This window comes from Rattus rattus, chromosome 9 (genome assembly GCF_011064425.1).
Source record: "Rattus rattus isolate New Zealand chromosome 9, Rrattus_CSIRO_v1, whole genome shotgun sequence".
Classification (NCBI taxonomy): Eukaryota; Metazoa; Chordata; class Mammalia; order Rodentia; family Muridae; genus Rattus; species Rattus rattus.
The window spans coordinates 59,005,515-59,022,474 of record NC_046162.1 but is presented as its reverse complement, the minus strand read 5'-3'; the positions used below and the strand labels follow the sequence as shown (position 1 = coordinate 59,022,474).

General features: G+C 49.9%; 1 protein-coding gene across 1 annotated transcript in view; it reads left to right on the top strand.

Moving 5' to 3' along the window:
* Positions 1–16,720, top strand: part of Fam117a (family with sequence similarity 117 member A) — a 43,790-nt gene extending 27,070 nt beyond the window's left edge. The window contains exons 3-8 of the mRNA XM_032913431.1: positions 6,861–6,956; positions 9,920–10,030; positions 10,452–10,586; positions 12,204–12,402; positions 13,493–13,643; positions 15,499–16,720. Of these exons, the coding sequence (XP_032769322.1) occupies positions 6,861–6,956; positions 9,920–10,030; positions 10,452–10,586; positions 12,204–12,402; positions 13,493–13,643; positions 15,499–15,799 (993 nt within the window). The 3' untranslated portion in view covers positions 15,800–16,720. The remainder of the gene's footprint in view (positions 1–6,860; positions 6,957–9,919; positions 10,031–10,451; positions 10,587–12,203; positions 12,403–13,492; positions 13,644–15,498) is intronic.
* Positions 16,721–16,960: the final 240 nt, after the last annotated feature.

Genomic DNA, 16,960 nt, shown 5'->3' with positions numbered 1-16,960 from the left:
GTGGAGAGCTGCACCTTGCCAGGAGCCAGGCTCCAGTCCTGCACAGCCCAGCTTTCTCTCCTGTGTGTTCATGAAGAGTCCTGTCCTTGGAAGGGATCTCCACAGACCGTCTTTTGGATAGGATTTGTTAGCATGAACAAGTAGTCATCTCATCTGGACACTACCCAAAGGTGTTGTCTGACCTAAGACTTCCATCTTCTCAGCACTCAGGTTGGTAAGAACAAGGCTCCCTTTGGGGAGCTTATGCCAAGACCTGTTCAACTGGCTGGGAAGAACACCTAGCCCAGTGCAGCCTCCGTTCTGGGTAACAGGACAAGACGGGGTGGGCAGCTTTTCCTTTGCTGAGCAGAGTGTGCCCACTCTGCCCACATGCATACTGCCCGTGCCCCATGCTACGCACTCTGCCTCCTCAGCCCATCCCACCAGTTCCTTTCCTCTTATGAGATCCATTTTCAAATGTTTTTAATGAATGTTCGAATGCCCACTCTTTCCAATAGGAACAAGTTTTGGTTTCTTTGAGCCTGGTTTCCAGTTCCCCAAAGACTTGAGAACAGACAGCCAAGGGATGCCATGGGGCTGATGCCTGGCAATGTTTAGAGAAGCAAGGTTCTTCCAGAAATGGCCCTTGTTGCACCAAAAAGAATTGAAACAAGTTTAAAACAGTAAGGTGATACTAATGGCCAGTCCTCTGTAGATGTGCAGGTAGGAGGTAAAGGGTAGCCCTCCTGGGGGCCCGCACTGGTCTCCCTTTATCCTTAGGCAAGGAGAAAGGGATATGCTCTATCCCTCATGGGTCTGGTAGTACACACTTCTTTCTCTATGGTTCAGGCCAGATAACGTAGTTAATCAAGGAGGGCTTCCTGCAGGAGTGGGGCTTCAAGTAGGCGGACCCATAAACATCTTGCTTTGTTAGACGTCAGGCAGCGTATCCCCACCTGTCATTTCCTGTTTGCCAGCCTCTATCCAGTGGTCATCTCATTCCTCATGTAGCTTTCTTTTTGTCAACCCCAAGGCAGGGCTGGCCTCAGACGTCCTCTGGCCAGTGGAGTGGCCTGGGTTCTGAGCTGCATGTTTTTGCTTCAGCTCCAGCTGCAGGCCAGATCTTTTATATAACAAGTCTGGGCTTCTTGCCACAGCAAGACAGAGGTCAGCGATGTGCCTCCATGGGTCTGGCAAGGCTCGGCCCTCTAGCTTTCCTCTTTCCCGGGATGGGCTCCAGCCCTCGAGGAACTCTTAGCAACCTGTCAATATTGTGGCTGCAGGCTGAGGTGGGAGAATTCTGATCAGTGTAAGCATCCAGCCCCAAGTATGTGCTCGGCCGTCTCCCAGGCTCGCTCTTCAGGGATTCTCAGCTCCGAGGTTTGGGTTCCACTCAAATTCCTGCTTGAGGCCCCTGTGCCTGGCACAAGCTGCCATTTTTAGCACTGGCATTACACGGTGAAAGTTTTAGGCCCAACTGCCATCTTCCCAGAAAGCCTTGTGATCCCTTCTGAATAGCGAGAGATCTCCCAGAAGGATGGCTGAAGAAGACATTTCCAGGGAATGTGGAACAGGGAATCTAGATCTATTAAGGTCTCTGAAAGCATGCGTATGTATGTATGTATGTATGTATGTATGTATGTATGTATGTTTGTATGTATGTACGTACGTACGTATATATGTATATACGTATATGTGCGTTTGGTTGGTTTACTTGTTAGGTTGTGAGGTTGGAGATGGGCCTAGGGCTTCAGTCAGGCAAGACAAGTGCTCATGCTCTACCACTGAGCTACATCCTGAGTTCATTCAAAGCTTTTCAGCTGTTAGTGGATGGATGCCAGACCTCTCCCAGTTGCTTTGAGCAAGTCAGCTATTCCTACCCTGCCCTTTCTCACTTGCGCCCCTTCTCTCCTAGCCACAGCAGTGAAACATTTCATGGTCTGCTTCATGCAGCCTAATGGCAGGTACTTGTTACTGTTCTCCTGGGTGCCTAGCCTCCCTGCGATGGAGGCTGTGTCATTCCTGACACTCCCAGGGATAACATGCTTTTCAGTTACGGCTGAGCCTAAGCAGCTCTTTCCCAGAACACCCCCCAGAGGGCCTTGCTCATTCCAAGCCAGTGTCAGAGCCCGGCCCCAAACACAGAGCACGCGCCCTTGGAGAGCTGGGCGTGCTGTGTACTCCAGGCTTGTCGACACATATGGCAGAAGAGAATGAAAAGCACTCAGCCCTTGGGTTTATGGCAATGCTGTCAGTAATCCCAGGATCCCCTTCCTGGCCATGTTCCATGCTTTCAGTCAAGTACAGAGTCAATCCTCGGGTAGCCATGGATTGAATAGGAGCTAGGCTCCTCACCTACAGGACAAGAGGAACAAAAACAGCTCTTGTAGAAAGGAGGAAGGGGTGTGGCTGTGACACCTGGGGAAGAGCCACTGCTTTGATGCCTGTATCTTTTTCTGTGCTGGGGATAGAATCCAGGGCCTGCACATGCTAGCCGGATGCTGTACTCCTGAGCTAGACCTCCAGCCCAGCTTGTTTTGAGCCAAGAGGACCAATGTGAACGGGTGTTTCCAGCATTGGCTTTGTGAGAACACGGCCCTTGAGAACTAGGGAGTCACTCCCCACAACCCCACCTCTGTGGCATCTCCATCTCCTGCAGGAAGTCCTGTGTCTGAGATGAGTTTTTCACAATTGTCTCGGTTTACTGGAGTGTGTTTTCTCTTCTGTGGCCCACCCTTCCCCCAGGCCATCTGGTAACCCAGAGCTGGCCACCAAGTACTTTGAGTTGGCTTCTCCTAGTGGCTGGGCCCTAGCCAGGACTAGTGATGGCAACACATGCCAGTGGCTGTGGTTACCTCTCTCCCTTCTCACTGGGCAAACTCTAGGAGCCTTGTGCTCTTCTGGAGGGAGGAAGTGGGCTTCCCACAGCTAGGATGACTGTTTGAGCAAAGTTCCCCAGCTGGTGGCATCCTGCCCACAGAAGGGACCTTGGGTACCTCCCTTGCCTGGCTCCACTCACATGTCTTTCCATACCCATTTCTGCTTCATTAGTTGATAAGATGGGAAAACCTCCGTGATCCCCATTCCCGCTCCCTGCCATTTACCTCAGACTGATCTTTCATCTAAGTTCTTCACAGACATCATCATAGAGCATTCCAAAGGCCAGAGGCTGAGGCAGCCTACAGGCTGGAGAAGACTTCCTTTCGGTCTTTCCCTGCTTCAGGGGGAGGGTTCCTCCCTTTCCCTGAGCTACTGCCTCGGTGTTCACTGACGGCACATGACCCAGTGTGACCGTCACAGACCTTTAAAAAAAAAAAAACTGTTTTATTTTTTTGTTTTTGTTTTTTTGTGGGCGTAAGGGCTTGGGCACAGAGCCTGTATTCCAAACTAGCGACCAAAACCAGTGGTTCAGTGCATGGTTTGACAATACAGCAAAAACTTGAATATGGGGCCATGATGGAAAATCTGAGGGTTGTCTAGTCACTGCTAAGCTAGAAATGGTGGCTTTGGCCACCTGCAGCCATAGTTCTGGTGACCGCCCTCAGAGCCTTTTTGTTTGGCCAAAGTCCTAATGGACTGGCTTCCTTCTGAACTGAGCTCAGCACGTGCTCCCTCTCTGACCAACCATCTATCCCCAGCCAGGTCCGCGCTGCTCTTTACTTCTAACAGGCATGGTGCATGGTGGGTAATGTGCCCAGGGCCCAGCTCAGCTCTGCACTTGCACCATGCTCGGGAGCCAAGGTCACTGGAGACATCGAGGGCCTGGACTCTTACCCTCCTGGTCATCACCACCAGGTAGAACTTAGCTGTGCAGGGTCCTACCCTCCTTGGCTTTTGTTGCTCTGTTGGCTCTGTGGGACGCTGTCTTCCTCTTCCGTGCCCAACTATCCCTCCGCACGCTGCTGTGGAACCTTACAGTCCCTGGCAGGGCAATCAGTCGTCCTCTACCGTGCATGTCTGGTTTTGTACAGCAGCTGCAGACCTGGCCGCTCACTCATGGTTAGTAATCTTACCCCCTCCCTCAGTTGCTCCCTTAGCCCAGGGTATGGAGAAAGCCCATTCTAGTGCATGAGTTTTTGTCCCCATGTCCAGACTCTTCTCCATACAAAGGGGCATCTAGCGTGACTATTTACACTGCTGCCCCACAGCTTGGCCTGACCCTATCCTGGCGACCTCCTTGAAGTGTGTCTTAGCTGTGACTTTACTGTTCCCCAAGGAGACCATGATCAAGGCCTTTGTAGTGAGCCTCAAAAAGGAGGATCCTGAGCAATCTGGAGGTACACTTCCCCCCACTTGACATACCCACTGCAGCTAGAGAGGCAGAAAGCTAGACCTTTGTGCCTTCCTGGCTTGACAGCACTCACACCAACCAGCCTGTAAGCAGCTTGGAAGTCCAGTAGCCCTGGTGTGTCAGGTTCCTTGGGCTGCTTTAACGGTTACCCCAGGCTTCATGGCTCATGGCAGCAGATCCTCTCAGAGTTTTAGATTCCAGAAGTCTCCAAGTTCAGTTGCAGTGACTTGACGCAAATATATTGGCAGGGCCATGCTCTCGGAGCTGTTTTTGTGTTCTTTTTGTGGTAGAGTCCTTACTGTGGAACTCAGGTTAGCCTTAAAGATTGCAACCCGGCAGCCCCAGCTTCCCAAGTGCTGGGACTGTGTACAGGGGTATGGCACCCAGCTCAGGATCCAGTGCTCATGGGGGAGTCTGCTTGCCACTTGCCTCTTTTGGCTTCCAGTGGCTGTAGGCTTCTCTTAGCTCATAGCACCTTGCTCTAGCCTCTGCTTTAGGGTCACATTGCTTTATCCTCTGCATGTACCGGCTCCTCAGCCTCCCTCTTACAAGAACACTCTGGCAAAGCAGGGATTGGCAGTAAGGCACGCCCATCATAGATAGGAAGAAGCTTAGAGGGCAGTGGGTGAAGTTAAAAAAGGAATGGAGGGGGGGGGGAGAGGGAGAGGGAGAGGGGAACTTGTCTGGGTTGAGGGCTGTGGTGATTCCATGGGCAGACAGTAGATGCTGAGATAAAGTGATACCATCGACATCACATGTACAGAGTGCACAGAAGCCGGTAGGAAGGTGCTGCTGACAAGAGAGAGGTCGGAAACAGATTAGGAAAGGAGGCGGTGCCAACTACTATGGTTTCTATATCTATATCTATATCCCACTCCTGTACCAGTCCACTCCTCCCTTGTACTCCTTCATGCCTCCTAGGAGAAGGCAGCTGAAAGAGGTGTTAGTAGCCAGTTGCAACCTGACCCAGCGTGCGTCTTCTCTTTCACCACCCACTCATGAGCACAGTATCTTCTCGGGGGTGAGGAGGGAACTTCATCCTCTTAGGTTTTGCCATCTCTCCCATAGTCTTTGTTGCTTTTGCAGAGGCGACAGAAATGTGCAGGACTCAACTACACTGGCAACACTGGTGATGTGCGAGCTTGGCTTAGGCACACCAGAGAGGACATGTGTGTTACTGTGGAGTCCTAGTGGCTGCTGGGAAGATGGGCTGTGTCCACCCTGTCAGCTGGTGTAGCTCTTCTGAGGTGTGACACCCTGGTTTAGAGAGACACGCATAGGCATTCAGAAGGAGATCAGCTACTTGGTTTCCAGAGACTGAGAGCCAGCATCCCCTGAGGGCTTTGGGGTACACGCCTGCATTCCTGGCTGTACTTTTCATAAAGGAAGAATGATGGGAATGAACCTGAGGATGTGCTCCCCAGTGATGCCAGTCGTCTAACCCTGGCTGGAGTCCACAGCCTGGTGAAGGTCCTGTCCCTGGGCAGCTGCAGACAGGAAGGACCAGAAGCTCAGTCTGCAGTGGCTTCTTCACATGCAGCTGTCGCACCAGGCAGTCTGCTCTCACAATCCTGGCTCAGACTTGCCCTGTGAGCTCCTCTTAGCAGCTGTTGGGTGGTGAGGAGTCTTGTTTTCCCCTGATCCTCCCCCTCTCTGTGTACAGCAACCTCTCGGGGGAGGTCAGCAGATCTCTTAGAGGAGCCGGTTCCCAGGCCCAGTGTTTTTGGCAGCTTGTGTACAGTAGTCAGAGAGGAGCTGGTCCCACTAGAGAACTCCCCTCAGCCGCTCCCTTGGAGTGAAAATAGGATGTTGGTGATGGGGAGGGATCTGGGCCTCTTGAGCTTCATTCTTGAAGCCAGTAACTTCCTCTTTTAGTGGAAGCTCCTCCGCCACCATCTTGGGTCCCCTGTCTTCATGCAGCAGAGGGAAGGCAGCAAATGGAACATTCATCCCCACGAGGAACAAGAAGGCCCATGGGGAGGAGCCTTGAACAGACCAAGAATCAGTGCTGGATTCAGAATTCTGGCTCCATTTTTCTGAAAGTGTCTGCCTATGCTGGAGGACTTTGGCATCCCTGACACTCCCTCTATGAGATAAATAAGCTTGAGGCACAGCATTAAACAGTTGCTCCCTGTTTCATCCTGAGGCACCCAGGGAGACCTTTCTCCTGTTTCCTCTTTGGGATCCTGTCTGATCACTTGTTTTCCATGGGTTCCCAGGCACCTGGCCTTGGCTGGGCTCATGGGGAGAAAATAAAGGATACGGGGCTCTTTTGAAGCTGCCTGGGAGAGGGACGGTACTTGGCCTCACCACTGAGTGCACCCAGACTGACTGGGACTATAACAGATGTTTGAGAGTGACAAGGAAGGGCTGATGTAGTTCCGTGGTAGAATACTTGCCTAGCATTTGCAAGGCCCTGGGTTCCATCCCCAGGACCAAATGCACAATAAAGGATAAAGCGGGCTGAGTGCATCCATGAGGTTGATGAACAGATGTGAGAAGGCTGTACAGGCCACCACCTCTATCCAGGAAACCGCCCAGCTGCTTCCTGCCTGCGGAGCTGCCTGTCTTACTGGTTGTCTTTCTACAGACACCCCTATCCTGGCAAGAGCCAGAAGGTGAGCGGGCCAGCTTCTGCATGCACAAGCGATCAGCATCGTGGGGCAGCACAGACCACCGAAAAGAGGTACCTAACTTCTCCCTACATTCTCCATCTCCCACCACTGTGTGACAGCTTTATCCTGAGGATAGCTACGCCTCCATCCTCTCTTGCCTCCTCCAGCCTCCTTCTGAGGGACCTCAGCCTTCCAGTGGCTTGGGTGTGGGGCCTCAGACCCTCTTGCTAGAGAAATCCCAGCCAGTGGCTGCTGAGAAGTCCAGCATGCAGATTGGGAGAGTCATTTGTTTAGTTCCTTTGAGGTTGGACTCTGGTAAAGTGAGTCAGAGACTGAAGGAAGACAGAACAAGGCCCTGGCAATCAGGAGCCCCCAGCCTCATTTACTACTTAACCATCCACCGGCTTTCCTTTTAAAAGAAGAGAAGAGTAATCCTGGGTTCCTAAATACTTCTCTTCACTCTCCTCCTTCTGCCCCAGGAGGGCTGGAGGTTTTGACACCATGGAGAGAAAGCCACAGGCTGGAATTCCAGGGCTTCTAAACCAGCTCCTTCTGACATGTCCTGTGGCAGCTAAAGGAAAGGTCAGCTTAGCAGGACTCATCCCTGACCCATTCACAGAGGGAAGTTGTTTCCGCCCTCCATGATGCTTAGAGTGCTGACAAAGTGCAGTGACTGGACTGTAAGCTTTCAGCCAAGTGGAAATGTAAAATGTTCTCAAAGTCTTGAATGGCAGAGTAAACAAATTCTGCACAGGAAGGGTGGAGAGTCACGGTCTTCATGTCTGATTGATCCCCAGTAGCAAGTCTAAAAGCACATCTTTGGGCTGGGGGATGCAGCCCAGGGGTGAAGCAGTCCTTAGCATGGGTGAGGCCTTGGGTTCAGTCCCCAGCAGTGTAATTACAAACTATTTTCTAGGGACTAGAGAGGTGACTTGGAGGTTAAGAGTGCTTGTTGTTTTGGGTTTCTGTTCCCAGCACTTAAATGGTGGCACACAATCATCAGAAACTCCAGTTCGGGGGGACTCAATGCCCTCTTTTGACCTCCACGGATACCAGGCACACATGCATGTAGGCAACACACTCATACATGTACACTAAATACATCTAAAACAATAATTCTAAAAAGCGGTTTCTCGGCCAAGTGGTGGTGGTGCACACCTTTAGTCCTACCACTTGAGTTTTTGTTTTTTTATTTTTTTAATGTAGCAGTGCTGTCTGCATGTACAGCTGCAGGCCAGAAGAGCGCCTCAGTCCTTTATAGATAGGCCTGAGCCACCATGTGGTTCCTAGGAATTGAACTCAAGACCTCTGGAAGAGCAGTCAGTGTTCTTAATGGCTGAGCCATCTCTCCAGCCCCATAGTCACAGCACTTGGGAGGCAGAGGCAGGCAGGTTTGTGGCAAGCCAGGTCTATGGAGTGAGTTCTAGGACAGCCAAGGCTACACAGAGAAACCCTGTCCTGAAAAGCCAATCAATCAATCAATCAATCAATCAGTCAATCCATTTCTTCTTGACTGTCGTCACAACTTTTATGACAGTGGGCAGCAAGTCTACTCTCTGAATTCCATTAGGTTCCCTCTCATTCATAAAGTTCTGCATCCTGCTCAGGGTGTGAAGGTCCAGAATTACAAGTGTGATAGGAATCATATTCACAAGTGTTTGTCTGCTTATTTGGTTGGTTTGGGGATTGTTGGTGGGGGCAGGGCAGGATATTACTGTATATTTTAGTCTGGCCTCACACTAAGACTTCTGCTCAGCCTCCCGAGTCTGGGATTACAGTAAGCTTGTTCCTCCACCACTGCAGAAATGCCCTGGTACCCTATACGGTTACAGGGTCTGGGGATCAAGATGAAATGTGGCCCATTTTCTCTCTTCCCGAGGTATAACTTACTTTTAAGCGAGGGGAAGAATTGGGTGCCCATATTCCCTGGTCTCGAGGTCTTTGGTATACCTGAAAAAATCATTTGAGAAACGAAAAGTTATTGACCCTCAGAAATGCTACTTTCAGCCAGGTATGGCTATAATGCCAGCAAATGCCTATAATTCTAACACTCAGGAGGCTAAGGCCAGAAGACTGTTGTGTTTAAGGCCAGCCTGGGCTATACACAGAATGAGACCTTGTCTCATGATAAAGAAAAAAACCAAAAACCAAAAAACGAAAAAACCAGCCAAGTTAGAGAAATGGCTCAGCAGTTAAAATCATTCATTGTTCTTGGAAAGAACTGGAGTTCAGTTCCCAGCACCCATGTCAGCCACCTATATGTAACTCCAGCTCCAGGGGACCCAGTGCCTTGGTCTCTATGTGCACCTGCACTCACCTGGACACACACAGACCCACACATGTACACAATTAAAAATAAGCCTTTGAGAAACTTAAAAAAAATTTTATTTTAGATGCACAAATGTTTGCCTACATGTTTGTCCATTACTATACATGTATGTATGTATGTATGCATGCATGGTTAGTGCTCACAGGGTTCAGAAGAGAGCATTAGATCCCCTGGAACTTACAGAGACCTACCTGCTTCTGCCTCCCATGTACTGGGATTAAACCGTATGCTGCCATGCCTGCCTCATGCACTTACTGGAAGGGTGTCCCTTACAATCCACAACCACGATGTCGTATGTTTTCTATTTGGGGTCTGACTCATCCTCGGCTACAACTCTCAACCTTCCTAATGCTGTGACCCTTTGATACAGTTCCTCATGTCATGGTGACCTCCAACCATAAAACTATTTTTGTTACTACTTCATGACTATAATATTGCTACTGTTAGGAATCGTAATGTAGATGTCTGATATGTCACCCCCAAAGAGATTGAGAACCCCTGATCTAGGGGATATGTAACAATTTAAGAAATCAAATCTAGCAGCAGGGTATCCAACTTAGTTGAGCCTCTGGCTGTGGTGGGTTAGCACCATTGCTGTCCATGACCCTTTCAGGTACCTTCATGGACAGGGGCCTCACCCAGGGGAAGGAACCAGTATCCTTTGTCTTTGCCTCACTGTCCTTTCTCCTCCTTCTCTTCTGCTAGATCACCAAGTTGAGGCAACAGCTGCAGAGGACAAAGCTGAGTCGCAGTGGGAAGGAGAAGGAGCGGAGCTCCCCTGTCCAAGGGGACCATGCTGTACTGGGAGCAGTGAGGGTATGCGGTCCCCCTGACCACCAGCTCCCCTCTGTCTTCCTTCATGGCCAGCTTCTGTAGTGTTTAGAGGTCTGTCCAGCTGTGCAGCATTGAGCTACACGGATGCCTGTCAGAAGTTTTAGTCCAAAGTTGGGTTCCACTGAGTGTCCTTGGAAAAGCCATAACTGTTCTTAGTGTCTTTCTCCTCTGCTTCAATAAGGGCAGTGACACTAGCAGCATCTTCCAGGTCTCTCAAAGCTCCAGCTCCTGGAGAGGTCCCTTCTGAATGGGTTTATTGGCAAACTGTAGTTGGCAACATCCAGATTGGAAAAAAGGTGAAGAAGAAAGTTATGTGGACATGATCATTCCCTCCAGTCATAGCTGGTGACTGACTGGGGCTGAGTGGGGACATCGTCTGATTGCCTCACTTGTCTCCCCTTAGGTATCCCTTCCCAGCCTCCCCGCAGGATCCCCTGTCCTGAGACTCAGCCCTTGTCTGCACAGAAGCCTAGAAGGGCTCAACCAGGAGCTGGAAGAGGTGTTTGTGAAGGAGCAAGGTGAAGAGGAGCTGTTGAGGGTGAGTGGGGGCTGCCCTGACGGTACTGACCAGGCTACTCCTGAATGAGAGCAGACGGCAGTGCTGCTCTTCCGGGATTCTCAGCCTGTAGCTCTGGAAGCAACAACATGTAAATACCACCTTCCAGAAGTACACAGACGGAGTTCATTTGTCTCAAGCAAACTTAAGCACAGGAGCAGCAGGGGTAGGTGGGTGTCACTAGGGAAGGCCTTGTGGTGGGGACAGGCATGTTAATTCTTTGTCTTTGCTGTGACAAATACCCAACAAAAGCAACTCAAGGAAGGAAGTATGCATTCTGGCTCTCAGTTCCAGCCTGTGATCCATCATGGTGGGCAGTCATGGTAACAGAGGGTGAGGCGGTGGTCGCATGGTAGCTATGGCCATGAAGCAGAAAGCAGTGAGTGCTTGGGCTCACTCTGATTTTTTATTCAGTCTGGGACCCCTGCCTGGGAATGGTGCCATGTCCATTTAGGGTGGCTGTTCCCACCTCAGCTAACCTAATTCAGGGAATGCCTCACAAACATGCTCAGAGATTTGTTTCCCCTGGAGGTCTAATGCCCATAAATAACTACATTAGATAACGTTAGATTGGCCACCACGAATGAGCAGAGAGAGGGCCCCTGCTAGGAGGAAACCGTCAGCTGACTGGCTACCCTCACCCACACGTGCCTCAGCTCATGCTACCTTACTGTCAGTCACTGCTTCCCTCCCCCTCTCTACTATTGACGGGCAGTTGCCATATGCAGCTTCCTCCTACCCCACTCCCAGGCAGAATTACCAGCTGCCTCTTTTGCCGCTCAGGTACATTTCTATATTGACACAGTTCAATTAGGGAATGGCAGTTGGGCTGTGTGAACATAATTGTGATGGGCACAAGCCTCGGTTTGCTATTTACCTACTGGCTAATTTTTGTCTGTTTATTTGTTTACTTATTTTTTATTTGTTTGTTTATTTTGAGACAGGGTCTCACTATGTAGCTCTGGCTATCCCGGAACTCCATATGTAGACTAGTCTGATCTTGGCAGGAAGGTCTCTCTCTGTGAGTTCAAGAACACAAAGATCAACTCACAGAGATCTGGGTGCTGGGATTAAAGGCATGTGCTACCACACCCAGCTTCTGGCTGATTTTTAAATTGGACATATGTGCAATTCCTTATGTCCCTGAACACATGCACACAACTAGTTAACTGGGGGTCCAAATACCATCAGATGTTTAAAAAGGAGGGTGTAAAGTTTTTATTGTATAACCATCTACATGTTTGTCCTGCAGTGGCTTATAGCATGTGTGGTGTTCTAGAACCTGACCCCTATTATATTACCTTATATGTCAATCACCTTTGTGTCCAAGAGCCTCATGCACAGAGCAGCACTGATCACGTCACACAAATGAACATGACTATGCATGGGATTAGCAAGTCTCGAGGAGAAAGAGCAAAAGGACTCTGGGAGAAACAGTTTCTCCCAGACTGCAGGTCATCAGGGAATAAATGGCTTGAGGAAGTGACATTTTTCTGTCCTCAAGACTAAGAAAAAAGGTGCAGGGAGTCCACTGAGGGTCACTGAAGTGTCACAGACCTGAGAAGGCCCTGGACTGAGTCTCTTCTCCTTCCTCACCAGATACTTGAGGTCCCTGATGGACATCGTGCCCCAGCTCCTCCACAGAATAGCAGCTGTGACCACCCGCTCCTCCTGGAGCCAGGCAACCTGACCAGCTCTCCCTCCATGCCACTGGTGTCCCCCCAGCCTCCTGGCCAGGCCAGCCGCGAGGAGCACCAGAGTGCCACCGAGGAGCTGGCATCTATCCACGGTAACAAAGGTAAGTCCTGGAGCCGGAGCACTAGCGCTGGCTCTGGGCTACAGCAGGGGCTCCACTGACCTTAACATTCCAATCCTAGCATTATGACCCCACCAGTGTCTGTGTGAGTCGTCGTTCTGGACACCATACCTGTGATAATAATGGTTCTTACAGCACTCTGACTCCAAATTTATATTATAAAGTCTCTTACCCGAAAGAGCAGCCTTTCCCGTCCCTGTTATTTGACTGAGGTTCAGGCTGCCAAGGTAGAAAGCTGGCCCATCTCTGTTCAAGGGTCCCCTTGACTCATATCCAGCAAGAGCTTCAGGGCAATTGTAAATTAGATAAGAGAATGTAGTCTCTTATTCTGGATCTTGCATGTTTGACGTAGGCTGAACTAGGGTTCTAAGTCCCTAGTCTCTCCCATGCAGTCCTTGGCTTTCCACTTAGAGTAAGGTAGGAATCCTACTAACACCCTATGTTAGAAAAGCACTGTTGCCCAAACCACATGACTTGTTCACAGTAACCTCATGAGCTAGGCTAGTCAAGGGCACAGTCTAACAATAGACTCAGGAAGAAAACAGAGCACAGAATGAGAAGGAGTAAGTGTAAGAGAAACACAGATAACGTCAATATTTACAGTCTAGGCAAAGTGCAGTCACAGAAGGGAAAGTGAGAGGAATGTTATCTGAGTGGGGCAGAGTCAAGATTGCTTCTTAGAGTTAATATAGGAGTCCTCTCTGCAAGGGTGGGCTAGCTCCCCAAAATACAGATCGGATGACGATATGGTGTTCTTCAGGCAGGGCATTGGCTCCAGGAGAAAGCAGAGGACAGCAGGTATTTCCTTTTTGTCAGAGAGCCTGGCATTGAAAGGAATCTTCTCCATTGATTTAACACGTTTTGTCCTCTTTGGTGGTGCCACTGAGATAGGACCCACAGCCCTATACTGCAGTGCTCTACAGCTGACCACAGCCCCCATCTTCATGGTCTAGCAGGAAATACACCAGCCCAATAGCAGAGCTGCATGGCCCCTTTGACAGAAAACTTGAGCTGAGGAGAGTAGAGGTTTCCCTTGGTCCACTGACTCAGCCCTGACTGAATCTCTCTGTAGCCTCTTCTGCAGGCCGCCCAGCCTTCCTAGAAGACGACAGTCCTTCTCCAGTCCTTGCCTTTGCTGCTTCCCCTCGGCCCAATCACAGCTATGTCTTCAAACGAGAGCCCCCAGAAGGCTGTGAGAGAGTGCGTGTGTTTGAGGAGGCCACGTGAGTACATCCCATGGATGAGGCATGGGAGGGAGGGAACATGGAAGGCGAGCCGTGTTGTCCACCCAACAGGTCCTTCTTTAGTCTCCAATCTCTCCAGTCTAGAGGTTGTCAACATCAGACGATCGGTCTCACAGATTTTCCATGATCAAACTTGTTGACATTACCTACTCTGAGCACTTAAATCTTTGCTTATCATTATCTCCATAGAAACCTACTTTCTGCCCACATGCCAGCCACAAGCGCAGCAGGAGCTGGAAGAGAAAGAGATCTGAAACCTAAGCCTTTGTTCCTTCTATTTTTTTTTTTTAAATCATCCCTGGGGAAAGTGTGAGGACTTGCTACACCATAATAAGAGAGTGAGAGAGGAGAGAGAGAGAGAGGGAGGGAGGGAGGGAGGGAGACAGGGGAGAGGAGGGGAGGGTGTGTGTGTGTGTGTGTGTGTGTGTGTGTGTGTGTGTGTGTGTGTGTGTGCGCAAGGCGTGGTGTCGTGTGCCCCCGCCAAGACAGACAGACAGAATGAATATGAATGAGCGAGAAAGAATGAATATACCATTATTTCTTCACCCCCTGGCCGTTCGGTCCCAGTGCTATAAATTTCCAGGGAGAAATTTCTAATTTGTGCAAGAAAGAACTTTGGAATATTCTCAAATCATATTGGATGGTTCAGAAGCCAAACACTGGTCTCTTTACCATCTGTGTGGGTTTGACTATGGCCTTTAGAGGCCTCCCCAGTCCCCTTTGCAGGCCTGGGAGAGCTTGCTCTATTTTCTCCTGCAGCTTTATATTTGTTTGGGCAGATTCACACTGGAAATTGTGGTTTTGATAGCAGCCAGGAAGTTTAGTCATGGTGTGGGAGTAAAGATTTGGCTAGGTCTGGGTTTTGGGCATTAAGGGCACCATTTGTATCTCAACCGAGGGAGAGGACAACCCATAGGGGTAGGAGTTCTGGGGGGAAAAAAAAAGCCCACTGTCAGCAGGTCTTCATACTGTTCCCACTGCTCCTGCTGTTCTTGTGACTTCCAGTCCTCTGAGGCATTGAGGAGGAAAGAGGTTTTGTCCCACAGCTTACACAGGCTCGGCTCTTCCAGCTTCCCTCCCTCTCCACAGAGGCAGGCGGAAGTGAGGCTGGGAATAGTCCTCATCTGTCTCAGACTCCTGAAGCTAGATCAGCCTCCCAGTCATCTCCGCTGGCTTTCTGCTCTGCGTTAGGCCTTTGAGGAAGGTGGTACTGGCCAGTTATTTCCTAAGAAGTGGGCTTTCTTCATGTCAGCAACTTGCCTACTGGCAAGCTCCTTATCTGTATATATTTCTATTCTGGGGAGTAGAACCCAGGGCCTTGCACATTCCTCCCTAGCCCAAGAGACATTTTTGGTTGTCATAACTAGAAGAAAGGACCATGATCCTGCTGATATCTAGTTGGTACAGTCCAGGGATGCTGTTACATGCCCTGTAAGTTGTAGGGAAGAGTTCTCGACCCTGGTCCCTGCAGCAGGGATCATTCAACCTTAGATGTGAGTAGGGCTAAGTCTGAGAACCTTGCTTCAGACAAAACCCACCACAGCAGCAACGAGACCCAAGAGGCTTCAAAAGTGGCAGAACTCTCCAGGTTTTTTTTTTTTCTTTTCTTTCTTTCTTTCTTTTTTTCGGAGCTGGGGACCGAACCCAGGGCCTTGTGCTTGCTAGGCAAGCGCTCTACCACTGAGCTAAATCCCCAACCCCAACTCTCCAGGTTTTGACCAAGTTACTGTTGAAGGGACTCAACTCCCCAGACACCCTGCTGAGTCAGTCGCCCTTGTATCACTGGCTATTTTTCTTATAATTATGTATCTATCTCTCTGTCTCCATCCCTCAGGTCCCCAGGTCCTGACTTGGCCTTCTTGACTTCCTGTCCTGACAAGAACAAAGTCCATTTCAACCCGACTGGCTCTGCCTTCTGCCCTGTCAGCTTGATCAAGCCCCTCTTTCCCAGTATGGGCTTCATTTTCCGTAACTGCCCCTCCAGCCCTGGCTCTCCTCTCCCCCCTGCCAGCCCCAGGGCACCACCTCGGAAGGATCCAGAAGCTTCCAAGGCCTCCTCGCTGCCATTTGAGCCGTGGCAGCGCACGCCACCATCAGAAGAGTCTGTGCTTTTCCAGAGCTCCTTGGTAGTCTGAGTCCCCCAGACCCCTACCACACTTTACCATGGAGAATAGTGCCTTGGTGGCAAGCTCTTCATTGGCTTCCCAAGCTGGGGGATGGAGGAGCCCTTCCCTCTTGGCCTTTGAGCACTTTCATTAATTGTGTCAAAGCCCCAGGTCCTTTGGTGGACATCAGCCCCTCCAAAAGGGAGGAGACTTACCTCCTCCGCTAGCAGCTAGGCAGCTCACAACTGTGTACCTGCAGCTTCCCTCACCCACTAGAAGGTCTTGAATCTTCCAGCCCAGAGTGTGAGTTCAAATGCCTTTTAAGAGGCTCTTGTCATGGAACATGTTGGCTGTGACTGAGAAAGGAAGGGGAAATGCCACAGGCTTCCTGACAGTTCCACTTCTAGAGACACAGAAAGGCAGACCAGAGTGGCAGACCAGCTTCCTAGAGGAGCTGACCAGAGTGGTCCTCGGGGCCAGAACACTTGACCAATCGTCTGTTGGCAGGGGACCACGAGATTTCCCAAGTGGCATTTTCATCTCAGTTTTACCCTGACTGAAGATTGTCTTAAGCAGCATCCCAGCCCAAAATGAAGAGTGGGAAGAGGGATCTGGCACTCCTCCAGGGGGCATGTAGCAGCCCCATACCCTCCACCTGCCCCAGGGGGCACATAGCAGCTCCATATCCTCTACCCACCCCAGGGTTGGATTGAATTAGAAAAATGCCTATTTTTCTTGTATTGATGTAGAAACTCTATTTTCACCCAAAGACACTATTTTTGCAGCTATTTGAAGTTTGTATATTTTCCGTACTGCAGAGCTTACTCAAAATTGAAGAATGTTAATGTTCGAGGTTTCTTATGTTATGTTTAGAGGTTATTGTGGGTTTTTTTGTTTGTTTGTTTTTTGCAGATCTTGATTTATTAGACCAAATAAATAAGTGTTCCAGCAGTTTGAGTTTTCTGAATACCTGGGATGGGAAGCGTGAGGTAGAATGGAAGGTATTGTATCCATCACCGTGGCCTATCTTCAAGAGAAGGAACCTCCGTTTAACATACAGTGGTCTAGTTGCTGTATGGATGGGCCTTGCTAGAGACTCTCCACAAAGACACACTAACAGTAGACTCATGAAGTCTTGTCTAGAACAGAGAACATGATGTGTCCTGCAAGTGGATATGGAAGTCATTTGGG